Source organism: Pelobates fuscus, chromosome 2 (assembly GCF_036172605.1).
Source record: "Pelobates fuscus isolate aPelFus1 chromosome 2, aPelFus1.pri, whole genome shotgun sequence".
In the NCBI taxonomy this organism is placed as follows: domain Eukaryota; kingdom Metazoa; phylum Chordata; class Amphibia; order Anura; family Pelobatidae; genus Pelobates; species Pelobates fuscus.
In genome coordinates, this window is record NC_086318.1 from 185239241 (window position 1) to 185266162 (window position 26922).

The 26922-nt window shown below is 39.0% G+C and overlaps 1 protein-coding gene across 2 annotated transcripts in view; it reads right to left on the reverse strand.

The window, feature by feature from the left end:
- IMPG1 (interphotoreceptor matrix proteoglycan 1) overlaps positions 1–26922 on the reverse strand; it is a 500344-nt gene that overhangs the window by 335149 nt on the left and 138273 nt on the right. For both annotated transcript variants that reach the window (XM_063443013.1, XM_063443012.1), the window contains exons 6-7: positions 26464–26537; positions 16607–16756 (exon numbers count right to left, since the gene is read on the reverse strand). In XM_063443013.1, the coding sequence (XP_063299083.1) occupies positions 16607–16756; positions 26464–26537 (224 nt within the window). The remainder of the gene's footprint in view (positions 1–16606; positions 16757–26463; positions 26538–26922) is intronic.

A 26922-nucleotide genomic window follows, 5' to 3' on the forward strand; every position in this document is an offset into this window, starting at 1 on the left:
AACTTGAAAAGTAATGCAGTGGACTGTATCTAGTGGTCATCATATATATTATAGGGACTAATTGTTATTTTGTTTAATGCTATAACTGTATTAGTGCTGTGCAATATACAAATGTAAATATAAAAAATGTATAAATAAAGTTTAACTTTATTGCACTGTAAAAATATTATAAAAATTAGTAACAAATTATCATAAGCATAATATTAAAGCACCAACATTGACATGCAATGTTTTTATAAGAAATTGATTTAAAAGTGCAATATAGGCTAGAATTGACACATTCAATTTCATATATTTACAAAAAATATTGAAAAACAGCATCTACATCTTTTTTAACACCCACAGTTAACATCATCATTTTTAAGCTTTGCCCACTACCGAAAGTAGATTGGAAAATCAGGATCCTATGATTTTGAACTACACTGCCTGAACCTTTGTGTGAGGAATTGAACCTCGTCACTGGTGCTCGGAGGTGCCTGCTGGCCAGCCTCTTACCAAAGACTATGGGCCCTTTAACTATGTGAACAGACTTGGTTCATGGTATTTTATATTTGGTTCGGGAACCGAACAGGTGCACGAACCGGAGCTTGTTAAGCCTAATTGCTACTGTGCAGCAATTTCCACTGCAGTGTTCTAAGTGTTTGTTTGGGTGGCCACAATTCTTATGGACGACCACAAGGTGGCGGCCATCTTGTTCGCATGAAAGCAGGCAGCGGTGTTTGGGCATGAATCTCATGGAACTGAAAACGAACACAGAAACTCCCGAACACAGCTGGACTTCCAGCATTGCCTGCATTCGGTTCTACAATACTTAGAAAGGCGCTGTTCAGTGGAAATGTTCCCACAATCAAGGGGATCAAGCTCCAGGGTAAGACTATTGACTCTGTTTGGTAGCTGGTTCATTTTTAAACAACCGCACTAGACCGACTGCAAGCCCTGATTCTCTGGAACTGTTTTGGGCATTGGACCATGCGAGCGGTCGGTCAAATTATGACTTCCAGAAAATTCCTGGACTCCTAAACTGATCTGGGAGATTTTTGGATATGCGTGATTTTTGTGGGTTTTTTTAATGTAATTTGGGGGGGGGGGGGGTTGTAAAAATTTGTGCTTTTTGTGCCTGGAGATAATTGAGTTTAATACAGTGCTTGACTCAATTATCTACCAGACATAGGGGAGGGATTTACCTATTTTGTATGGGAGTGTCCTGGACCTGAAAGTCAATGTAATTTGTGTATATGTTATTACTGTAGTCTACTCTCAGGTCCAGGGGGAGTGCCCCTTGCGTGTGGACCTGCATATAAGGCTAGTTATGGCTGCCATTAAACAGATTCATTTTACCCTTCATGAAGTCTAGGCTCATGTTTGGGGGATTGGAAAGCTATATTCACTTTGGGGGTTGCTATAATCCCTTTACTCCCTTGGATCACAACACTTGCTCTTGTAAGAGCAACCTGCTTCACTCTCTGGACTAGGTCTAGAGGTCTACCCACTGGAAGCTAGATCCTGGTCTTGGCTCTAGGGTGCGGTGGTTTGTGGGTTCTTGCCAAACTTAATATCCTTCATGTATAAAACCTAAATCACAAGCCCTATGTTAATTTGGAGAAAATCCACCTTGCTATCCTATAACAGGTAGTATTGCAGGTATTTGGGAGAATGTACTTCTGTTCATGAAAATTGAAACTACAAAAAGTACTTTAATACTTGACATTAGCTTTTTTAAAGCTTCCATCTTTTTAAGGAAAAAGCATCATCAAACCTTTAATAAGACTGAATCTTTAATTGTGAGGACACATCATTTGTTGAAAAAATGGTCAAGCCATATCTAAAAAATGTTTTACAAAACATCTTTCATTTCTGTTGATATTGTAATTAAAATTTGTATTATTAATATAAAGTTACAAATGATCTCATTAACAGTTTCAAGATGTATGTATAATTTCTCTAAATAGCCTTCAAAACAAACTACAACATCAAATGCAAGAAAAAAAAGGTATTAGGGAAGGGGGGCATGTAAAATTCTAGGAAAATTAACTTTCACTTCATTTTACTTTCTCTTTCTCTTTTTTTTCCTTGCTGCTGTTTTACTTCTCTACTATAATTTTCTCCTTCTCTTTCCAGACCCTTTTTTTTTTAATCTTACCTCACTTTTCTTTTTCTTTTCCTCTTCTCTTCCCAATTATTATCCAATATCATGCGACAGTCTAAAGAGTGTCTAAGACATACGTTTGAGACAATAGTTTTATATATATATATATATATATATATATATAGATATATATATATATATATATATATATATATATATATATTGTATAAACAACTGATAGTCCTTGCACTCAGGATACAAAATTGCCTTTTTTATATAAATATAATGCCGGTTTCCAGTCCTGTGGCTATAGCATACAAAGTAATAAAACAAATGGTCTGCACTCATGGTCTTCCATAGAAAAAGGTTTCCTTTATTCCAACATGTAGATCAATGTTTCAGTGGTCTCAGGGCTTTCATCAGGATCAAATCATACTTGTAACGGATCACCTGGCACGCCGACTGGGCACCTCCATTGACGGACGCTTCCTAGCTGACGCTGAGGACTATAAGCACCGGACACCACAACCACCACATACTCCACAATCGCCGTAGCTTAACTGGAGTCTCGCTGCCTTCCTTCCACCCTGGATCAACCTCTGACATTCAGGACCGTGTGCGGGGAGACCTCTCCTCCAGGAGAGCGTAACAGGAACAGCTCTTAAAAGAGCTAAGTGATTAGAGCCCAGGGGAGTATACAAAGTATAGCAATCCCTAGTGTGAATATAGCAGTTCCCTACAATAAAGAGGCAAGGGTACGTATTGAGGGTTAAGCAGATCTCAAGGTTTAATGGTACAGCTGCTTCTTTTATACAGTATTACCCCACAAGGTTACCGCCCACATGGACCTTGTGGGGCACAGGACATGAAATGTGCAATCCAATAAAAACAGAGTTTTTACATTTGAACACTCCCAGTTACTGTACACAAACCCTCCCCTCTGCATGTGATACAATTAACAAACACAATGGACTAACTCTCACAGGCAGAAAACACACATTTTTCACAAAACACAGAAAACAACCCAAAACACCACATATCCCCATACATCTCTGGATAGCCCTGATCTGGGTGAACAACATATCCAAAAATCACCCAGATCAGAGCAGGGGTTCAAAAGCTTTGTGGAAGTCACATTTGACCGACCGCACAGGGCAAGAGGCTAGCAAGCAGGCCCCTCCAAAAGCCAGTGGCCAAGTTGCCTTCGTCACAATACTGATGAATGTCCCTGATTTGATTTGATCCTGATAAAAGTCCCTGAGAGGAGTGAAACGTTGATCTACATCTTGGAATAAAGGAAACCTTTTCTATGGAAGACCGTGAGTGCATGCCATTTGTTTTATTACTATATCTATATATATATATATATATATATATATCATATATTTCATTCTCTCAGTCAGTTCTAAATGCTGTAGTACTTTAGAAATAGTGGGTATAGCAGATGATTTCCCCAATTTAGCTTAGTAAGAATTAAAACCTTTATGATATGAAGGGTAAAAACCTAATAAGAAAACCTAAATATTAAATGGGAGAATTACATCTACATGAAGTATTTTTTTGAATTAAGTGCCACAATTGCACTAGAGAAGATAAAACCCCAAAATATGTGCACATATGCCAGGCATACTATAGCCATGGCAACGTAAATTACACTGAGAGGAAGTATGTGCACCAGTAGTGTTGGCAGTAAATACTAATAAAACTAAATGCTCTTGTTTGAATTAGTGAGTAATACATTTAGAAACTTTAGAAAGAAGAGCTCCATTCCACACATCAATATTAAAAGAACACTTCAACTCCTTTTCTCATGCAGACATGTAAGACAATTTGGCTGGGGTAGTTGACAGAATCAAAAATTGATAGAATGTAAATATTAGTGTGCAAGGAAATTATCTGGTGGAAGGGTAGAACCCCTTGACTTAGATGATTACTATCTCTTCTAAGGTAGTCTCTAATTTGTAAATATTGAACGATTTTGTAAATATCGAAATAAATCCTTAATAGGGATTTCCCATTGATCCTGGGTCTGTTGAAAACTTGTCGTCAAGCCATGGAAAAAAAATCCAATTACATCTACCCCCATTTTGCTGTATCCTGAAACATTTAATGATTCAACACTCAATATCAAGAACACTAATGGAGTAACTCTTGATAACACTAAATCTTGATGAGCTGTACCCAGCTTTCCCAAGCCAAATACACATGGAGTGAAATGGGACTACATCATAGGGGCAATTTAGATGGAGACATCAACCAAAAATAATAACACAGCCTTTGTGGGAATACCAGAGCATCCTCAATATCTAACCAGCAATTAGAGCATTATGGGAAATGAATTAAAATGGTTGTTGGAACATGTATTGACCCACAAGTACTTAAGGAGTTAAGTGGGGAAATAAGTGAAAATCTGCATTTAATCTTTCAAGATTATTTTGTTTCAGGTAAGGTACCAGATGATTGGAGGCAGATGTCGTTCCTATATTTAAAAAGGGTTCAAAATCCTTGCCTGGAAATTATAGAACCGTGAGTTTAACTTCTGTGACTGGGAAAATATTTGAAGGGCTGTTAAGGGATAATATTCAGGAATTCATTGGGAAGAACTTTGTTATTAGCAATAATCAGCATGGTTTTATGAAACATAGGTCATGTCAAACTAACCTAATTGCATACCATGAAGAAGTAAATTGAAGTATAGATCATGGCTTGCAGTGGATGTGAGCTACATGGATTTTGCCAAGGCATTTGATACGGTTCCTCACAATAAGTAAGTCTTCAAACTAAAAGAATTTGGTCTTGATGAATGTTTTTGTTCTTGGGTAGAACACTGGCTTAAGGATAGCGTACAACGAGTTGTCATTAATGGTAAATTTTGAAGCTAGACAAAAGTGGTAAGCGGTGTCCCTCAGGGTTCTGTTTTGGGACCGCTTCTATTTAACATACCGTATATACTCGAGTATAAGCCGAGTTTTTCAGCACATTTTTTGTGCTGAAAACCCCCAACTCGGCTTATACTCGAGTCAGAGTCTGTATTATGGCAATTTGCATTGCCATAATACAGACCGGGGGAGAGGGGGGCTGGCAGAGCTGTACTTACCTTTCCTGCAGCTCCTGTCAGCTCTCTCCTCCTCCGCGCCGTCCGTTCAGCACCTCGGTCAGCTCCCAGTGTAAGTCTCGCGAGAGCCGCGGCTCTCGCGAGACTTACACTGGGAGCTGACAGAGGGAGCTGCACAGACCGCGCGGAGGAGGAGAGAGCTGACAGGAGCTGCAGGACAGGTAAGTACAGCTCTGCCAGCACCCCTCTCCCCCCCACTGAACTACCAATGGCACTGGACCACCAGGGAAGGAGCCCCCTCCCTGCCATGTATCAAGCAGGGAGGGGGGACGAAAAAAAAATATAATTAAAAAAAAATAATAATAATAATTAAATAATAAATAATAATACAAAAAAATAATAATATAAAAAAAATTTAAAAAATAATAATTAAATAATAAATAATAATATATAAAAAAAATAATAATATAAAAAAAATTAAAACAAATAATAATTAATAATATATTAAATGCCCACCCCCACCAACACATACACAAACACACACTGCATCACACACACTCACACTTCATTCATATACACACACTGCACTCACACACACTGCACTCACACACACTCACACTTCATTCATATACACACACTGCACTCACACACTGCACTCACACACACTGCACTCACTCACACACACTGCACTCACACACACTGCATTCATACACACACTGCATTCATACACACACTGCATTCATACACACACTGCACTCACACACACTGCATTCATACACACACTGCACTCACACACACTGCACTCATACACACTGCACTCATACACACACACACTGCATTCATTATATACACACACTGGAAATACATATTCAATTAATATATACGCACACACACTGCACTCATACACACACACTGCACTAATACACGCACTGCACTCATACACGCACTGCACTCATACACGCACTGCATTCATTATATACACACACTGTAAATAAATATTCAATTAATATAATTTTTTTAGGATCTAATTTTATTTAGAAATTTACCAGTAGCTGCTGCATTTCCCTCCCTAGTCTTATACTCGAGTCAATAAGTTTTCCCAGTTTTTTGGGGTAAAATTAGGGGCCTCGGCTTATATTCGGGTCGGCTTATACTCGAGTATATACGGTATTAATAAATGATCTTGAAATAGGCATTGAAAGCCATGTTCTAGTGTTTGCAGATGACTTAAACCTTTGTAAAGTAATAAAATGTGAGCAGGATATTGCTTTTCTGCATAAGGATTTAGATAGCTTGGGGGACTGGGCACTAAAATGGCAGATTAAATCTAATATAGAGAAATGCAAAGTTATGCACTACGGGGTCAAGAATGCACAAGCAACTTACACCCTAGATAGTAGTGAATTAGGGGTAACCACACACGAGAAGGATTTGGGAATTGTTATAGACAACAAAATAGGCAGCAATATGCAATGTCTGCAGTTACTAATGCCAGTAAGGTTTTGTCATGTATAAATAGGGGCATACATTCTCAGGATGAAAATATAATGTTGCCACCTTGAATATGCTGTGCAATTTTGGGCACCTGTTCTAAAGAAGGATATCATGGCACTATAAAAAGTGCAGAGGCGGGCTACAAAATTAATAAAAGCAATGGAACATATCAGCTATGAAGAAAGGTTAACAAATTGAAACCTATTTAGTTTAGAAAAACATCGCCTGAGAGGGGATATGATAACATTATACAAATATATTTGGGACCAGTACAAACCATTATCTGGAAATCTATTCATAAACAGGGCTATACATAGGACACAAGGTCATGCATTTAGGCTCGAAGAAATGAGATTTAATCTAAGGCAAAGAAAAGGTTTTTTAACAGTAGGAGCAATAAGGATATGGAATTCTCTACCTGAAGAGGTGGTTTTATCAGAGGCCATACAGATGTTTAAACAGCAATTGGATAAATACTTCCAACATAACATACAGGGATATAATTTCTAATTAGTGGGGTAATAGCTGCTTGATCCAAGGAGATAGCTGACTGCCATTTTGGAGTCAGGAATGATTTTTTTCCTAGTTTGCTGCAAAATTGGAAGTGCTTCAGACTGGGCTTTTTGCCTTCTTTTGGGAGGAAGGCTGAACTTGATAGACGCAAGTCTCTTTTCAGCTATGTAACTATGTAATATGTAACTGTGTAACTATGTTCCTTGGTGAGCACAAGAACTAACTTATAGTTCTATCAGCCAAAGTTCTCCACCCAAGGCTTAGGCAGTACTCCATGAACAGAGACACTAGAAAAGATGGAGGTTCATGGTGTACCAGTTTATTAGAACAAAGCAAGAGGTGTGCATGTGGCGAAACCGACCTCGCCGCGTGTCCTTGGAGGGGGCTGATTGCCCGCCTCTTGCCTTTGGACTATGGACCAGACTTTATGGGAATGTGTTACCCCAGATAGCCATACCATGGAGCCTATTCATATAATGAAAGACTATGGGAAAGATTTTAGCTCCATGGCAATTGTACTGTGTGAGTAGGATCTGCGCGCTATTTGGTAGTTTTGTGCGCGCAGATCCCAGCTATCTGGGGATAGGTGAAATGTCTGTGTGTTATGTGTAAATGTGACTTTATGTATTTTAAAGTGTTTTATGTCGTTTTGCAACCATGTGGTTAATGGAGTCTGCCTCTAGTCCTGGATAATTGGATTACTTCTCCAATTAACTCCAGGGCAGAAGGGAGGAAACCAGGGTGCATTGTGGGGATGTGTTTCTGCCAGCCAGGAGGGACAAAAGATACTTTTAGTAACTTTTAAACCCCTGGTCGGATTCATGCCATTTTTTAATATGTTGTTCCCCTGAATGGATTGATTGTGGATGTGTATTTTTATGTGAATGTGATGTATGGTTTTAAAGTTAGGAAAGTTGTGTAAAAGTATATTTTACACTGTATGCATAATGGGATTATGTGTCACACTAAGGGGAGGGGATGTGTGGGAGGTAACATCTATGTCATTGGTTATTTTATGCCTCCCCCTGGGTGTGGCCTGTATGTGTGAGATGGAAATAAAAGCCAGGCTGGATGAGCCAGTCCAGAGTTCCTGTTTTACCCTCAAAGTGATGTGTCGTCTCATTATTGGGGGGAAGGATTTATTGCATGCTGTTCCAGTTGACTGCTAGGAGTACAAGCCTATTCGTATGGTTCCTATTCAATGGTCTACAGCATTCATATGCTTGGGAGAATTTAAAAGGTTTCTCGGATTCAGTGTTCGTGTGTCTCCAGTCGGGAGAATGGTGTTTGCAGTAGCTGCCTGTGCATCTGTAAAGGGGATTATCGCCTAAACTGGGTTTTATCCTCTTGTAAGTGAAACGGTCCGTTACAGTGCATAATTAAGCAATACGTGTTATGCATGATTAAGGAGTGTACATAACAGGTTGAGATGTTTGTGCAGTCATAATAAAGAAAAATATTATCATAATGAGGGGCCTTGCCATTATGGCGTAAATGCTAAATTGCATGTTTATTTATTTTCTTATCTACAAAGCTTACGTAGCAGTAACCTGGTCAGAGCTAGCGTTAACCTACTAACAAAAGGATCTTTTAAGAACACAGTAGCAGAATATAATCTGCTGGCTAAGGCTATTTACAAGACAAAGTGTCCTTGAAGGGCTTTGTAGAAAGAAAAATATTTTTCAACCCTTCAATGGCATTTACTAAAACCGGGGCCCGATAGTAATTACCATGGTTGGGAATTGTTTAACCCTGAATGTTTTTGAAGTATACACATATTTATTTAGTACCTGCTGTATAATCTTCAGCGTTTTTACTGGAAATTAAAGAGGAATTGTATGAAAAAGATACAATACCTCAGGCAGCACCATCAATTTACCCCTGCAATTCTCCTAAGTCAAGAGATATCTTGACTAGCTGCTCAAGTACATTTTGATTGAGTACTATACTATATTTAAGATAATAATTGTCATCCTACACACTAAAGAGCATAATTGTATACCCAGATACATATTCAGACGTCAATCAAAGTGATATAATGACCTAAGAGTTACAACGTTAGTCGGAGATAAATGTATTAGAAGAGCTTGTGATTTTTTCCTTATTTACCTTATTATATGACATAGAGTTAAAGATCATTAGAGTTTCTTGAATAGCTTAGCTATGCCTGCAGTTTTCACAAAACATCTTTCTGATTGGTAGGTCAAACACTGTGTAGCTTAGCCAATAAGAATTTAGTGTGAGCCAAACTGCTGACCTGACTCCATCCTACAGCCAATCACTGTCCTCTTGTCTGTATAGTATCAATGCTGTGCCAAGGGGAAAAGCATCACATAATAAGAGGACAGTGACTGACTGTGGTGAGGAGTTTTGTCAGCAACTCATCTCACACTAATCTCCAATTGGCTAAACTGAATACATGACTAGAGTTTAACTAACAAGGAAGTTACTTTGTGAAAAGTGGAAGTGGGGTTTAGGGGCAGGCAGTGTTACAATGCGGAATGCTGCTTTTTTGGGGGCAAATCAGAAGAAATTTGAATGTGGAAGAAATTAATGCATGAAGCAGTGGCTAAGGCCAGCAAGGTATTGTCATGCATGAAAAAGGGCATTCATTCTCTGGATGAGAATATAATTTTGCCTCTTTATAAATCACTGGTATGACCACATATTGAATATGCTGTCCAATTTTGGGCACCTGTTCTAAAGAAGGATATTATGGCACTAGAAAAAGTGCAGAGGCGGGCTACAAAATTAATAAAAGGAATGGAACATATCTACTATGAAGAAAGGTAACAAATTTAAACCTATTTAGTTTAGAAAAACGTCGCCTGAGAGGGGATATGATAACATTATACAAATATATTCGGGGCCAATACAAACCATTGTGTGGAAATCTATTCACAAACCGGACTTTACATAGGACTTGAGGTCATGCGTTTAGACTGGAAGAAAGAAGATTTTGTCTAAGGCAAAGGAAAGGGTTTTTACTGTAAGGACAATAAGGATGTGGAATTCTCTGCCGGAAGAAGTGGTTTTATCAGAGTCCAAATAGATGTTCAAACAGCTACTAGATGCATACTTGCAAAAACAGAATATGCAAGGATATAATCTTTCAATGTAGGGTAATAACTGCTTGATCCAAGGATAAATCTGACTGCCATTCTGGGGTCAAGAAGGATTTTTCCTACCTTGTTGCAAAATTGGAAGTGCTTCAAACTGGGGTTTTTTTGCCTTCTTTTGGATCAACAGCAAAAAACAAATGTGAGGAAGGCTGAACTTGATGGACGCAAGTGTCTTTTCAGCTATGTAACTATGTGGTCAAAATCAAGTGCACTTTTTTGGTGCTTGGTATGTTCCCAGAGTGTCCTTTTAGCTACATACTGATTATTCCATTCTGATATTTCAGGGATTGTAATTGGCTATCAATAGATTACTTTTAACTCAATACTTAAAATCAACTATTATGCTCTTTAGCAATCACTGTTGGCCATTCCAAATGTTATATTACCCACTGGAGCCATAGTTATTCCATTGATACATGGTGCAGCACACAAGCTATCAATATTGAGATGGGGAGAGGAGTAGATAATGTACAGATTGCTTAGGTAGCATCTTAAATATACCATGGAACTATTCCAGTTAATTTTATTTGTTCTCTACTTTCTATGCATAACAACCAAAGTTGTAACTTTTAAATTATCAGCAGTAAAAAACAAAGAATGTCTTCAGCAGCAAAAGAAGTAGCTTGGGAGAAAATAGATGATCTGAGGAATACAAAGTAGGGAAACAAAAAAAGATACACATTTATTTTTAGACATTTATTCCCTGTTCTATGTCATTCTCTAGTTAGAAGATTGCATTTTAAGGAGAAGTATCACTGCTTCTTTAAACTTCACCTAGTTTTATTCCATGCTATAGAATAGCAATTCTTTAGTTAAGTAATTTTCTTCCTTTGAAATTATATCCTGCACAAATTCCATACCATAGTGTTCTTAGTTTATTATTAAATTCCAGGTTGGCCAAATTCACACCTAATTGTGGTAAATTGGAGTTTAAACATTATTAATGTGGTTAAGACAGGATGGTCAATGGGTGTCACTTAGGGTTCATCTCAGGGTTCTGTTTTTAATAATAATAATAATAATAATAATATAATAATTTAAAAATAACTAACCAATACAAAGTAGGACATGGGCCTACTTATATATATATTTTTTCTAAGCAGATAAGATAATTAATGCAAATACAACTTTTTTTAAAACTAAAATATCTTCACAAAACCACAGATTGTTTAAAATTGTGAGCACCAAATTTTTATTCCTTTTTAATAATGTAATGTTTCTGTAAAGTTAACTACATTAAAAATTATTCAGTTTAAAAGTTATCCGTACAAGATATGTTATGCATTTATTAGCAGTATGAAGTCAATATATCCCGTGAGTTTTCCATTAAGTTTTGTGATAAAAAATCTAAGGTTTGTGCACACTTTGCAAACTATTACACATAATATTTTCTCACGAGAAATGTAATGTAAGCAAAATACAGAATTGTTTAAAATTCTGCTAAGGATGAAGGAATAGAAACATTAGTACAAATCCTACTCTCTAATATGCAAATGTTTTTTGAGAAAATTGCAAATCACAGATGCTCACTAATGAACTCGGGTTGAATGTCATTAAAAATTCACATTTTGGAAAAAGACAAAAATGAACACAAAGTAAGTATTAGACGTTATGGTAAATATTACCATATTTCTTAAGGTCAATAGTTTTCATGCGACGTCAGCTTTAAAGTTTTAGCATTGATTACAATGTAAGAGGCAGATGCAAAATGATAATAGGCTCTGTTCACAAATGAGAACTCATGGGACTTTGGGATTATCTTACGAGGACAATTATCATTCAATGAATATTTTAGTAGACCCTAAAATCGGCAGCAGCATAACAACTAGGCCTTAAGTTCCATTCTAACTATATATTTCTTTAGAAGCAGGCCCGAATTTACATTGCGATGGCATTTATTTATTTATTTTATTATTCTGTTTCATTTTTACTGAAAAATTCACGCATCTACAATTTCTATCAGTTTCCTTGTTAAATTAATTTTGCAAATTAAATCATCGCGCAGTCTGCATCTTGTTCTCCCAGGATATGTGTGGGAAAAGAAAATTAAAAAAAACTAAAATGAGGTTTCTTGCACAATGTGAATGGCCAAGGCTGCCCTGAATTTGTATAAGCACTGTATGGAGGTGATGAGGACTTTTATCATAATTAATAAAAGTGTGAATAATGCATAGGAGTTTTTCCATAGTGCGTGGGTAGGAGGAACACAAAATGAATAAACATTCAACTCAGTGTTATAATTAGTTTATATTCAAGCCTATTGTTGATAATTGTAGCTGTTTACAAAAGTACAGATGCTATATAATGATATTTACTGTAAACGTTTTTTATTTTTGTATTTAGTGCTTTGTAACATACATTACATTTTAGTAGATCTCACAGCAAAATGAGCCTGGGTGTCTTCCTTGATACTCTGTCAAACCTTTTTTTAGAGCAGTTGATTAAAAAAAATCAAGCACTTCCAGGGACCCACTTCAAAATCCTGTCCACAGCAGTCCAAGTCGGAAGCCAATGGTAGGCTGAGAGCACAGGAGATTAGCCCTTTATCTGAGAGAGAGATTTCTGTAATGCCTTACAGGAAGGAGCATTACAATTGGTCTGTACTGTTTCTATACTAACACACACAAATACTACAGTATGCAAACACACACTACATTACAGTCTCTAGGCACATACACTACAGCCATTATATTCATACACTACAACCCATATCCACACACAGAAACACACACTATAGTCCTTATTTATAAACACTATATGGCAAACACTTTCTTCCACACACATGCAGACATTGTACACAACATACAGCCCCTTTCACATGTGGGCAAACCTACATACAGTCTCACCATCAAACACATGAAACCGCCACATATTCAATTTAACAAGCACCATCCTCCCACACAGTTGATTAGGAGAGATATGTTCTTGGTGACTTGGTCAGTGTCCTCTGTTGTCCACTCAGCCTCCTATTCTGGATAGCAAAGCTGCAAGAACTGTTAAAGAGGTTGTAAAACTCAATGCTGTCCAAATTCCTCCAGTGTCTGTGTATGAGGCTGGACAGGAAGTGGAAGGAATCTGCTCACTAACAGCATCTCATACAGGAAATGCAGGAGGAGCAGTGACATTACTGAGTGATTCACACTGTATATCATAGGACAGCACTGAGTGGTGCACACTATGTAATAGCACATGTGGCTCTACAATCAATTAAAGGGGAGTTTCTGGATTACAGCAAACTGGATTTGAGTACTTTGCAAACAGCCCTTCAAACACAGCATAACCTAAATACCATTTTCCCTATTCCTAAATTTAACCCATCTCAAAATCCAAACAAACTCTTTTCCTAGTCACAAATTTTAGCAACTAGACCCTATACCTGAAGAAAAACTTGTTTTCAAGATAAGTTAAAGGGACAATATAATCAGCAGAACAACTACAGCTTATTCTATTTGTTCACATGAGTAGAATCATTCCCTTCAGGTTTTTGCAGTAAACACAATTTTTTCAGCGAAAATGCAGTGTTTACATTACAGCCTAGGGATACCTCCACTCACCACGCCTCAGATGGCTGGCTACTAGTAGTGTTTCCTGGGGCAGTGCTGCACACTGCACACTGTGCAGCACCAACATTGAGTGTTCCCACCTTCTTCATGGAGACACTGAACTTTCCTCATAGAGATGCATTGATTCCATGCATCTCTCTAAGGGGATGCTGATTGGCCAGGGCTGTGCTTACTCTGCCCCTGATCTGCCTCCTTGGCCGTCTCAGCCAATCCAATGCTTTCCTATGGGAAAATATTGTGATTAGATTTGTGATGTCAGCCAAGCAGGCAGACTAGGGGCATAGCCAGCAGCAGCAGAATGCAATAAAGGTTTAGGTAAAATGTTGTTATATTTAGGGGGCAAGGGGTGGCCATGGGGTTCTAGATTGTGGTTTTAGCACTATAGGATCAGGAATACATGTTTGTGTTACTGACCTAATAGTGTTCCTTTAAATCTAGTATTAAAGCAAACACTCAATGTACCCTTATTCTAAATCTAACCACACTCTACTCAATAATCCGAAACACAGCTGTAACCACCCTCAAGCTTTTAATCATCTTAACTCTAAATATCCTATGCAATCTAACTCTAATGTTTACTCATTTCAAACCTTAACCCTAACCAGTTCTAAAAATGTTTTAATCCTGTATGCATTTAAACATCTGCATACACTCTTTATACTCACAGATTCAAACACAATACACTACATACAGAAATATGTCCAGTTGTCAAATATGAATATATGTTTTTATTTTAGATGTTTTCATGTAGGCAAAGTTCAATTATTAAATTAATCAACTCCATTTATGTGCATGTTTTTTGGCTGGAGAAGGGGAGAGCTGGTTACACTGCAGTTTTAATATTGTTTGTTAATATATATTAATATGTTTAGTCCTCTGTGACAGAAGTTGTATTTCTGCTTCACTGATAAGATGTCAGACTCTGTCAGATGAGCAATATAAGATGAGTATAGTTCTCAATATTTCTGAAATTAATTTTATTTTTTATCTCAAGCAGCAATCTACTCAAACGATTGTTGCTTGTGATTTCACCTTACGTACAATTTCATGTTTACAATAAATGTGTACTACTAAAAAATGGAAGTTAAGGGGTTAATGTTCTCATTTTTCCTTTTTTTTTTGTACTTAATTGTTTCCCATTTCCATGCCTTGTAATGGATTGCTCGGCCCTCTTGAAAGCATTGCTAAGTGGCGGACATATATCCAGTAGAAGTATATTGCTTATGTCCAGGTAAGGAGAACATCCATAATGTATCCTGCATCCAGAATTGGTTTGTTAATGGATTTTTATGTTTGCATACTGTAGCTTTCACAGTGATGCATGTAATAATGTGCATGTGATTCAATTTTGAAAAATAAATAACCATATATATTCATAAAAACAATGATTAGATTTATGCTAATCTAACCACATTACATGTTTGTTACAAGTTTTCTTGCTGGTGTCATGTGTACATGACAAGGTAAAATGTATTTTAAATGATACTATTTTAACAAATGTATATATATTATATTGTGTTTTAGAATCCTACACTACATGGATGTTATCTGTGCAGTTGTCTCCATAATAATAAACAGACACTGAAATAGGTGCTGCCCATGGCAGTAGTTCTCATTAATCTCTGTATAAATACCCAATGCTGCCCTTACAGTAAAGTAATCCTGTAAAAGCTCTTGGCCAGCCTCCAAAAATGACCATTTAGTAAAGATAAACTCTTTATGTAATGCTTCTACAGACTGTGTTGGAATTTCACTGAATTTCAATCCAATCAAATGCTATCATAAAAAATGTAGGGACTACTTTGTCTTATGTATATTTCTTATGCTTGACAAAAGACAGAGCTTTTGTCAAGCCTTGTCAAGGCCTTAGCCTCTTGCAGGATCCTCATATACATTAGTGTTGTATTCTTACACATGCAAAAGATACAACACTGATGTCTATCGAGGAGGCTAAGGGCTTGACAATGCATCTGGGCAGATGAAGCATTAGAAAATGAAGAGGACCTTAAGGAATAAAATGGTGGCACTCTTGCGGGACAAACTCAGGTAAATAAAACCTAACTTCTTCTGCAACTACCCTGCACCCATTGCCAACAGCATTCAAGTGGAGCAGTCACCATCTAAGGTCTTTGCAAAATAAGCAAAGACCCGAGAAGGTGGCAGAGCCGCTTTACCCCTGCACTACCTTGTCACACAAAACAGCAAATTAACTACACTCTCACTAAACTTTAACCCCTACACTGCACACTAACCTCTACACAAACACTAAACATTAACCCCTATAGTGCCTTAACACTTATGGCATTACTCTCACATAATACACAGTTCTCTATATATTTGAAAAATGTACTTTAAATTCAAAATAAATAAGTGAGTAGGCTTGAATTGAATGGTATCGGGTTGGGCAATCAATCAATGCTGTTTACTGTTATAACCCTGTAACTACCATATATTTCTTGTAAATTAGAAATGTGATTTATTAAATGACAGAAAGTCATGTACCAGTCTGTGAAACATATCACAAAAAAATATTTATTTTGAGATTACTTTACAGAAACACTTCTATACAATGGATCTTCATTTATTACATCATCAACATTTTATTTTTCTCTTTTATTAAACTCAATTAAAGTCAATTGAATTCCTCTCACATTCAGTCAACATTGAAAAACGGTATTGATGATAATGTGAACATTTTAATAATTTCCTGTTTCCTGTCATCTCAGTAACACAGTACGGATAATAAATTAGATAAATAGAAATGACTACTGACCTGCTGTTGAAAATTAGAAGCTAGTTCTTGGTATTGAGGAGACTCAGGATCACTCAATTCAGCTGTATATCCTTGATCTTTCAACGTGACAGTGAACTCCACTACCTGCTGTTGTGGTTGTTCAGGAACTAGATTAGTAATGTCTGATTCCTAAAAAAAAGAGGTAGCAAAAAACCCTATATTATATTTTTCAAATGTTTTTTTCTGCTAATGGTACATATTTCCAAGGTTATCTTCAAAACATAGACTTTCTTAGGCGGTCAGAATTACAAGGTGCAAATGGTACAAATATTAAAAGGACTGCACCCAAAGACTCCTTGGTCAATAAGCTGCTTAGAGTGTATGTTTGAGGGTCATACTATGCTTAACAATGCCCACATTACTGTCAGTAAGTAATGAGGCCTATTTACGTAATAATTTACTATTTAGTTAAATCTGATTGTGAGCACTAGGTGCTTTTAGTTACCTTTTCTAAGGTTCCTTTAGTTTTCTAGATTCCAGTAGGCCAGATAAGCTTTTCACTTTTATTTTACTTGCCTACGGTTCTCTCTTGCGACCGCTGCAATCTTAATGTCTCTTCAGCTCCTGACACTTCAGCTGCCAGGATCCATGTCAGTGCTATACTCTCGTGTATGTGCAAGAGTACAACACTGAATCACACAGCCATCATTTGTGAAGGATGCAGGGATTGGACCACAGTTAACAGAGGAGCTCCTCCTTTTGTCAACATCAGACTTATCTTTGGATTGCATTGGAATTTCAGTGACATTCCAACACAGTCTTAGTCAGTATTTCATAAAGATTATATCTTATTATTATTATTATATTATTATTTATATATAGCCCCAGCAAATTTGTGCTGTACAATAGGTGGACTAAAAGAAAATTAATTGTAACCAGACAAGTGGACGCACAGGAACAGAGGGGTTGAGGGCCCTGCTCAATGAGCTTACATGCTAGAGAGAGTGGGGTATAGTGACACAAAGGGTAAAAGTGGGGGTAACGAAATAGGTTGCTAGAAAAGTTTTCACTGAGGACTAAGTAGGTTATTTTGACAGTTGCAGGAGAGGAGTCATGGGGAGAGGGGGGGATGGAAACCTCCTAACAGTTTAATTTATACGCTTTCCTGAATCTTTATCTTTAGATTCCATTAGAAGTTTAGTGATATTCCAATTCAGTCTTATTCAGTATTTCATAAATACTGAAAAGAGACAGATGAGCTTTAAAACTGACATTTCTATTATTTATTTATTTTCCTGTTTATTTTTTTTTTTTCCTGTTTGCAAATGTACAAACTATGAAAAACCCTTTCTAATACTTGGATCATCAAACTTCTAAAATGTGTAAATTGATTTAGATATAGTGAACTGGGCATACCATTGCAGTAATCTTAATTCACTGTCTCATTTGAGGAACCACCCCTTGACTTTACCATTATAGTATGCAGAAATTATAAACCATTATCTTCATTTGTACCTGGTGTGGACGCAACACATTTTGTGAAAGCACTCCGTACATTACACTACCTATCATCCAGCATTTTCTTATTCATATATTTAATTTTGCTCTTCATAATGTAGGTCCATCATAGAGAAACAGTGGGAAACAAGAAGGCATGACAACATTTTGCCATGTTTTCAATTCCCTAGTGCCCACTGTTTTATTCCTTAACCTATTATTTTAATGGAACAAGGTCAACTCATTTTATCATTGCGTACAATGTCCATTTATGTCAAAGTGTTGCGGTCACCAGCCCGCCGAGCCTCACGGTCGTGCCCGACCGGCACGACCGCTCCGACTACACGAGCTTACCTGCTCGTCGGCGAGCCGGGAACCGCGCACGTAGTTCTTCCGGGCATCGCGCCCAGATCCAAGATGGCGCCGACCGCGTGGTCGCGTCTATTGCTAGCCCCGCCCCCGAGAATTATACCAACGTGTGCGTGACGTCACGACGTCAACGCACACGCACGTTTTGGGGTCAGAGGTCGCCCTCTGACCAATCATAGCCTAGAGAGGGGTATTTAAACCCCTAGCTTTCCCCATTACTTTGCCATGTCGTGGTTTCAGTTTCCTGGTTTCCTGAGAGTGCTGATTCTGTGTTTCTGATTTCCTGGTATCCTGATCCTTGGCGTTTCCCTGGTTATTCTGATCTCTGGTTTCCCTGACTTGGCTTGTTTTATCGGTATTGAGTATTTTCTGGCTTCCTTGACCTCGGCTTTCCCTTTGACCATTCTCTGTCTCTAGCGTATTAGTCCGGCCATTCTAAGGTCCGGTTTACGCTCTATCCTATTATTTTCCTTTTCTTACTTATGTATATGTTTACATAAGTTCTGCGTGCTGGACCACATTACTAGTTGTGACATTACGACATGGCCATGGATCCTGCAGAACTATGCAAGCATATGATCGCATGTGAGAGTAGGGTGGAGGATATGGACCACAGGTTAGACCAATTTGCCCAGGCATTTCAGACCTTGCTCCAGAGGACTGCCTATTTAGAGGTTCCTCCGGTACCACCTGTGGTTCCGCCACCTATAGTGGTTCCCGTACCACATAAACCACCGTCCATAACCTTGTCACCGCCCCCTCGCTATGGAGGTGATTCCAAGGAATTCAGAGGTTTCTTAAACCAAATTGAATACCACTTTGAGGCCTCCCCAGGTTCATTCCCAACAGATAGATCGAAAATTGGCTATCTGATGAACCAATTAACAGGAAAGGCCTTAACCTGGGCTAACCCCTTATGGGAAAGTGGTGACGCAGTAGCCCGTGATTACAATACTTTTCTTACGGCCTTTAAGGCTACGTTTGAACCTAAAGGCAGGGAGAAGAACGCTGCCAAAGCCCTTATGAGAATCAAGCAAGGCAGTCGTTCTGTAGCCGATTATGCAATAGAGTTCAGGACATTAGCATCTGAGGTTGATTGGACCAATAGTGGTCTGGTGGCTGCTTTCTCTGAGGGTCTAGCTGAGAGTATACAAGATGAGACTGCAGCTAGAGACCTTCCGGTTAATCTTAACGAGTTTATTGCATACATGATAGACATTGATAACCGGCTCAGAGAGAGAGAGAAAAACAAACAACGTAACAGACGTTCTAATTTGTCCATAGCCCCTCGTTTCTCTAACCCAGTGGTGAGTAGCCAAACGCCTCTTCCGGAACCTGAACCCATGCAATTGGGTAGCGCTAAACTCACTGAGGCAGAGAGACAACACAGACGTAACGAGGGGTTATGTATGTATTGTGGCAAGAAGGGACATCTAAGATCGTCATGCCCGGTTCGGCCGGAAAACTTGCACACCTAAGGCACGTACGGGGACCGACCTTAGGTGTGATGTATATGTCCCCTAAATTGACTAAGAACCGTTTCCTTGTCAAAGTAACCTTATCTTTCAAGAACACTACTGTTCAGTGTGAGGCTATGATTGACTCTGGGGCAGCGGAGAATTTTCTAGACAAAGAATTCTCTGCAAAACATCTCATGCCCTTAAGACATAAAGAGAAACCTATAGCAGTCGAGGCCATTGATGGAAGGCCTCTTACCCAGCCTTTCATCACACACGAAACTCTGCCAATCACTATTTCAGTGGGTATTCTCCATTCTGAAGAAATGACCTTTCAAATTATATCTTCACCTACAGTGCCGATAATACTCGGTTTTCCTTGGCTCCTGAAACACAATCCACGTTTGGATTGGATTGAAGGAGAGATTATGAGTTGGGGTGAGAGATGCAAAGGTGTTTGCTTTAAGCAAATCCCACAACCTATTGGCACCATCAATGTTCCTGTTACACCTCCCTTGACCACACAAATTCCACAGCAGTATATGGATTTGAAAGAGGTATTTATCAAGGTCCAGTCAGAAGGGTTACCTCCTCATAGACCTTATGACTGTACTATAAACTTATTACCAGGGACTATGCCTCCCAAGGGAGGAATCTATGCCTTGTCCCCCCAGGAAAATCTTTGTTTGGAGGAATATATTAAGGATGCTCTCAGAAAGGGTCATATCCGTAGGTCCTCCTCACCAGCCGGGGCTGGATTCTTCTTTGTCTCTAAAAAAGAAGGAGACCTACGCCCTTGTATTGATTATAGGGGTTTGAATAGGATTACCATTAAAAACGCCTACCCTATTCCCCTTATATCAGAGCTATTTGACAGATTGAAGGGAGCTCGAGTCTTTACCAAGCTCGATCTCCGAAGTGCATACAATCTAGTCAGGATTAAGGACGGTCACGAATGGAAGACCGCATTTAACACCAGAATGGGACATTACGAATACCTGGTTATGCCGTTTGGATTATGTAACGCTCCAGCGGTATTCCAGGATTTTATTAACGATGTCCTAAGAGAGTACCTTCACATGTTCGTTCTAGTGTATTTGGACGACATTCTCATCTATTCCCCAGATCTAGAGACACATCACGATCATGTGAGAATTGTACTGAAAACCCTGTTACAAAACGGCCTTTACTGTAAACTGGAAAAATGCCAGTTTGACCAAACGGAGATACAATTCCTTGGATACGTTATATCTCAGTCTGGTTTCCAGATGGATCCTCGCAAACTGGAGGCAGTCTTACAGTGGCCATTACCCAAGGGCCTTAAAGCTACTCAACGCTTTATAGGTTTTGCAAATTACTACCGCAAATTCATAAGGGGATTTTCCTCCGTGATTTCCCCTATAACCAATTTAACAAAAAAAGGAGCAAATTGTATATCTTGGCCCAAAGAAGCAAGAGAGGCATTTGAACAATTAAAATTTTTATTTTCCTCAGCACCTGTCCTGACCCATCCTGATCCATCCAAACCATTTATCCTCGAGGTGGATGCATCAGAGACAGGAGTTGGAGCCATTCTGTCTCAAAGAGAAAGTCCTGATACGCCTTTACATCCCTGTGGATTTTACTCTCGCAAACTCACACCTGCAGAGAGGAATTACGACATAGGGAATAGGGAACTTTTGGCCATTGTACTTGCCCTTAAGGAATGGAGGCATCTCTTGGAAGGTTCCAAAGAGCCACTTTTGATCTTTACTGATCATAAGAATTTGGCTTATATTGGGGACGCTAAGAGACTGTCCTCTCGTCAGGCTAGGTGGTCATTGTTCCTCTCCCGATTCAATTTCGTAATTACGTACAGGCCTGGTACTAAAAACACCAAGGCAGATGCACTTTCTCGGCAGTTTGAGACAGATGAAGTACCAGAACAGGTGATATATCCTATTGTACCTCCTGAATGCCTCATTGCCACTACTGTTTCCGAAGTGTCTTCTCCACTCTTCTGTGCCATAATAGCAGATCAAACTCAGGCACCTGTGGGGAAACCTCCGGACAAACTGTATGTGTCACCTCAGTTTCGAAAGAAGGTACTAGATTTGTTCCATGACAACCTCACAGCGGGCCATCCTGGAGTCCATAAAACTCTCTCAGCCGTCTCCAGGAGATTTTGGTGGCCTGCTCTTAGAAACGATATCAAAGATTATGTTGGGGCATGTCAAATATGTGCCGTTTCTAAAGTTCCTCCTAGGTCACCTCCTGGACTGTTACAACCACTGCCCATACCTAGTGCTCCATGGACCCACTTGGCCATGGATTTCATTGTGGATCTACCCAGTTCTAACGGGTTTAATACAGTTCTTATGGTTATTGATAGATTCACGAAGATGGCACATTTCATCCCACTTAAAAAATTACCATCTGCCCAAGATCTAGTTCAAATATTCTTGAGAGAGATCTTTCGGTTGCACGGTGTACCCAAAAACATAGTATCTGACAGAGGTACCCAGTTTGTTTCTAGGTTTTGGCGTTCCTTTTGCAAACAATTGGGCGTCGAACTCTCCTTTTCGTCAGCATATCACCCTCAAACAAATGGAGCAGCAGAGAGGGCGAATCAGTCTTTAGAAGCTTATTTACGTTGCTTTATAAATGCCAATCAATCTAACTGGTATGAGCTCTTACCCATGGCTGAGTTCGCCAGAAACAATGCCACTCATGAATCTTCTAATCACAGTCCATTCTTTGTTAATCAGGGTTATCACCCCACTGTTTTACCTTCTGCATTCTCAGACACAGATATCCCCGCTTTGAACACCCGTTTAGAATCGATTCATGATACCTGGGATTCCGTCCATTCAGCTCTGCAAAAAGCCTCATTCCGAGCAAAGGTCCAAGCTGACAAGAAACGGGGCGCTAATCCTGTCTATCTTCCAGGTGACAGGGTGTGGCTCTCCACAAGACATATCAAGCTTAAGGTCCCATCCATGAAATTTGCCCCTCGGTACATTGGTCCCTTTCGAGTTACCCAACGTATTAATCCAGTGACCTATTCCTTGGCACTACCGGCTCATATGAGAATAGCGAATACTTTCCATGTGTCTCTGCTCAAGCCCCTTACTTGCAATCGCTACACCAGGGTATCCACTCCTCCTCCGCCCTTGGTAGTGGGTGATCAAGAAGAATACGAAGTCCATTCTATCATGGACTCCAAATTATCCAGAGGTGTCTTGTCCTATCTCGTTGACTGGAAGGGTTATGGTCCCGAGGAACGTTGTTGGGTTCCTGCTGACCGGGTCCATGCGCCCCGTCTTATCCGGTCATTTCACAACCGCTTTCCTCTTAAGCCGGGTCCTTCCCGCCCGGTGCGCGGTCTTCGAGTGGGGGGTACTGTTGCGGTCACCAGCCCGCCGAGCCTCACGGTCGTGCCCGACCGGCACGACCGCTCCGACTACACGAGCTTACCTGCTCGTCGGCGAGCCGGGAACCGCGCACGTAGTTCTTCCGGGCATCGCGCCCAGATCCAAGATGGCGCCGACCGCGTGGTCGCGTCTATTGCTAGCCCCGCCCCCGAGAATTATACCAACGTGTGCGTGACGTCACGACGTCAACGCACACGCACGTTTTGGGGTCAGAGGTCGCCCTCTGACCAATCATAGCCTAGAGAGGGGTATTTAAACCCCTAGCTTTCCCCATTACTTTGCCATGTCGTGGTTTCAGTTTCCTGGTTTCCTGAGAGTGCTGATTCTGTGTTTCTGATTTCCTGGTATCCTGATCCTTGGCGTTTCCCTGGTTATTCTGATCTCTGGTTTCCCTGACTTGGCTTGTTTTATCGGTATTGAGTATTTTCTGGCTTCCTTGACCTCGGCTTTCCCTTTGACCATTCTCTGTCTCTAGCGTATTAGTCCGGCCATTCTAAGGTCCGGTTTACGCTCTATCCTATTATTTTCCTTTTCTTACTTATGTATATGTTTACATAAGTTCTGCGTGCTGGACCACATTACTAGTTGTGACACAAAGTATTGCAACTTATAAAGTCTTTGATTGACCTTCCAGCAAAAATTATACAGTTGATTATTATTTCCTAACTATCCAAACATCAACAAGTCATTCATCAATTTTCCATTGCCCTCATGACATTTCAGTAGTACGCTATTCTTTATATCTAGCTGACTGCCTCAATTAATAATTTTGTTCGGTATTTACAGATGGAAATGAAGGAGAGGGACCTCAGTTAAGAAAAAGGATAAATTAGTTATTTATTACACATGAGTTTACAGAGGAAGAGGTTCTATTTCAACTGTCAAAAGTAAAGACAAATAAGTCAATGGGACCTGATGGAATACACCCAAAGCTATTAAAAGAGCTTAGTGGTGTACTAGCAAAACCATTAACACATTTATTTAACCAATCATTGTTAACAGGAGTAGTGCCAGAAGATTGGAAGTTGGCGAATGTTGTGCCCATTCACAAGAAAGGTAATAGGGAGGAGTCGGGCAACTATAGGCCAGTAAGCCTTACTTCAGTAGTGGGGAAAGTGATGGAAACCATGTTAAAGGATAGGATTGTTGAACATCTAAAAACACATGGATTTCAAGATCAGAGACAACATGGGTTTACTTCAGGGAGATCATGCCAAACTAATCTTATTGATTTTTTTGATTGGGTAACTAAAATTATAGATCAGGGTGGTGCAGTAGACATTGCTTACCTAGATTTCAGTAGGGCATTTTACACTGTTGCACATAGAAGGCTTATCAATAAACTGCAATCTTTAAGTTTGGATTCCAATATTGTTTGGAAGGCAGTGGCTGAGTGACAGGCAACAGAGGGTTGTAGTCAATGGAGTATATTCGAAGCTTGGGCTTGTCACCAGTGGGGTACCTCAGGCATCTGTACTTGGACCCATTCTCTTTAATATTTTTATTAGTGATATTGCAGAAGATCTTGATGGTAAAGTATGTATTTTTGCTGATGATACTAAGATATGTAACAGGGTTGATGTTCCAGGAGGGATAAGCCAAATGGCTAATGATTTAGGTAAACTAGAAAAATGGTCAGAGTTGTGGCAACTGACATTTAATGTGGATAAGTGCAAGATAATGCATCTTGGACGTAAAAACCCAAGGGCAGAGTACAAAATATTTGATAGAGTCCTAACCTCAACATCTGAGGAAAGGGATTTAGGGGTGATTATTTCTGATGACTTAAAGGTAGACAGACAATGTAATAGAGCAGCAGGAAATGCTAGCAGAATGCTTGGTTGTATAGGGAGAGGTATTAGCAATAGAAAGAGGGAAGTGTTCATGCCATTGTACAGAACACTGGTGAGATCTCACTTGGAGTATTGTACGCAGTACTGGAGACCGTATCTTCAGAAGGATATTGATACCTTAGAGAGAGTTCAGAGAAGGGCTACTAAACTGGTTCATGGATTGCAGGATAAAACTTACCAGGAAAGGTTAAAGGATCTTGACATGTATAGCTTGGAGGAAAGACGAGACCGGATATGATAGAAACATTTAAATACATAAAGGGAATCAACACAGTAAAGGAGGAGACTATATTTAAAAGAAGAAAAACTACCACAACAAGAGGACATAGTCTTAAATTAGAGGGACAAAGGTTTTAAAATAATATCAGGAAGTATTACTTTACTGAGAGGGTAGTGGATGCATGGAATAGCCTTCCAGCTGAAGTGGTAGAGGTTAACACAGTAAAGGAGTTTAAGCATGCGTGGGATAGGCATAAGGCTATCCTAACTATAAGATAAGGCCAGAGACTAATGAAAGTATTTAGAAAATTGGGCAGACTAGATGGGCCGAATGGTTCTTATCTGCCGTCACATTCTATGTTTCTATGTTTCTACGAGAAACTGCGGCATGTGAAAAATTCAGTTTCACAGACACAAACAAATCAACATGCAAGCAGTTACTATTCTCAAATGCATTTAAATATTTCCACATCAAATTGCTAAGTGGCATAAATAGCTCTACCACTGCTAAAATCAGTTATGCATGTAAGTAAGTCTGTTTAAAGATCTGTGATCAGGCTGGCTTACTAGCACAATTGAGCTGGGCCAGATGATCTATTTCCTTTTGATAAAAATATACAACATTGGGGAAATAACAGTTCTTTTAGTGAATACCAAATGGCACTGGATATCTATGATTTCATGTGGAATTCTGGCTTGTAAAAATTAGTTTTTTATTTGAATTGAGCTTTTTTCTTGACCAACTATACCATATGAATGGCAACTACAAACACATAATAACAATAATAATTTTAGCTCTGACAAGGCTTGGGTTCTGCCATTTATTTACACAAACTGGGTTATTACATCAACAACTTAGCATATTTATCAGTATTCGTCATGTACGGAAGAACTATTTTTTTCTTTGTAGATGTAGGCCTTGGTTATATTACCATATAATGCAGTGAAGAGTGCTCCAGTTTAAAAAGGTACCTACCTGTCTTATCTCTACAGAGTATATATAATGGAACATTATGATTCATGTGGCAATATATAATATGGATATATTTTAGCCGCAAACCTTGAAGTCACAAAACATGTTTTCTCACCTTCACAGAAGGCTTTGTATCATTCATGATTTCATTAAAGAGGACATCAGTAGCTGTGTCTGGAAGATGAAGGTCTGAGGGGAAAAAAAATAGGTTATCTATATAAGTCTAAAAATATCATCTATAAGGGATTACAATTTTTGCTTTTCCGTTAATTTATGTCACCAAGTAATTTTTTGCATCACATCATTTTTTAATGATCCCTTCATATCATATCCTGAAAACACAATTTTTAAAGTGACAAATTATGCAAACATTAGGGGAGCTTTTTAAATCAATGATTTAGCAGAAGGAGGTTACATGCCAACCTTGTTGATATCTTTGAATAATCAACTCTGTGATGGTTAGGTTATTTTGTAGACATGTGCAATTCGTTTCGGTCCGAATATGAATTCGGACAAATTTCGGGCAATTCGGACATTCGGATACTTCCGAATGTCTGAATTGCCGAAGTGCCGA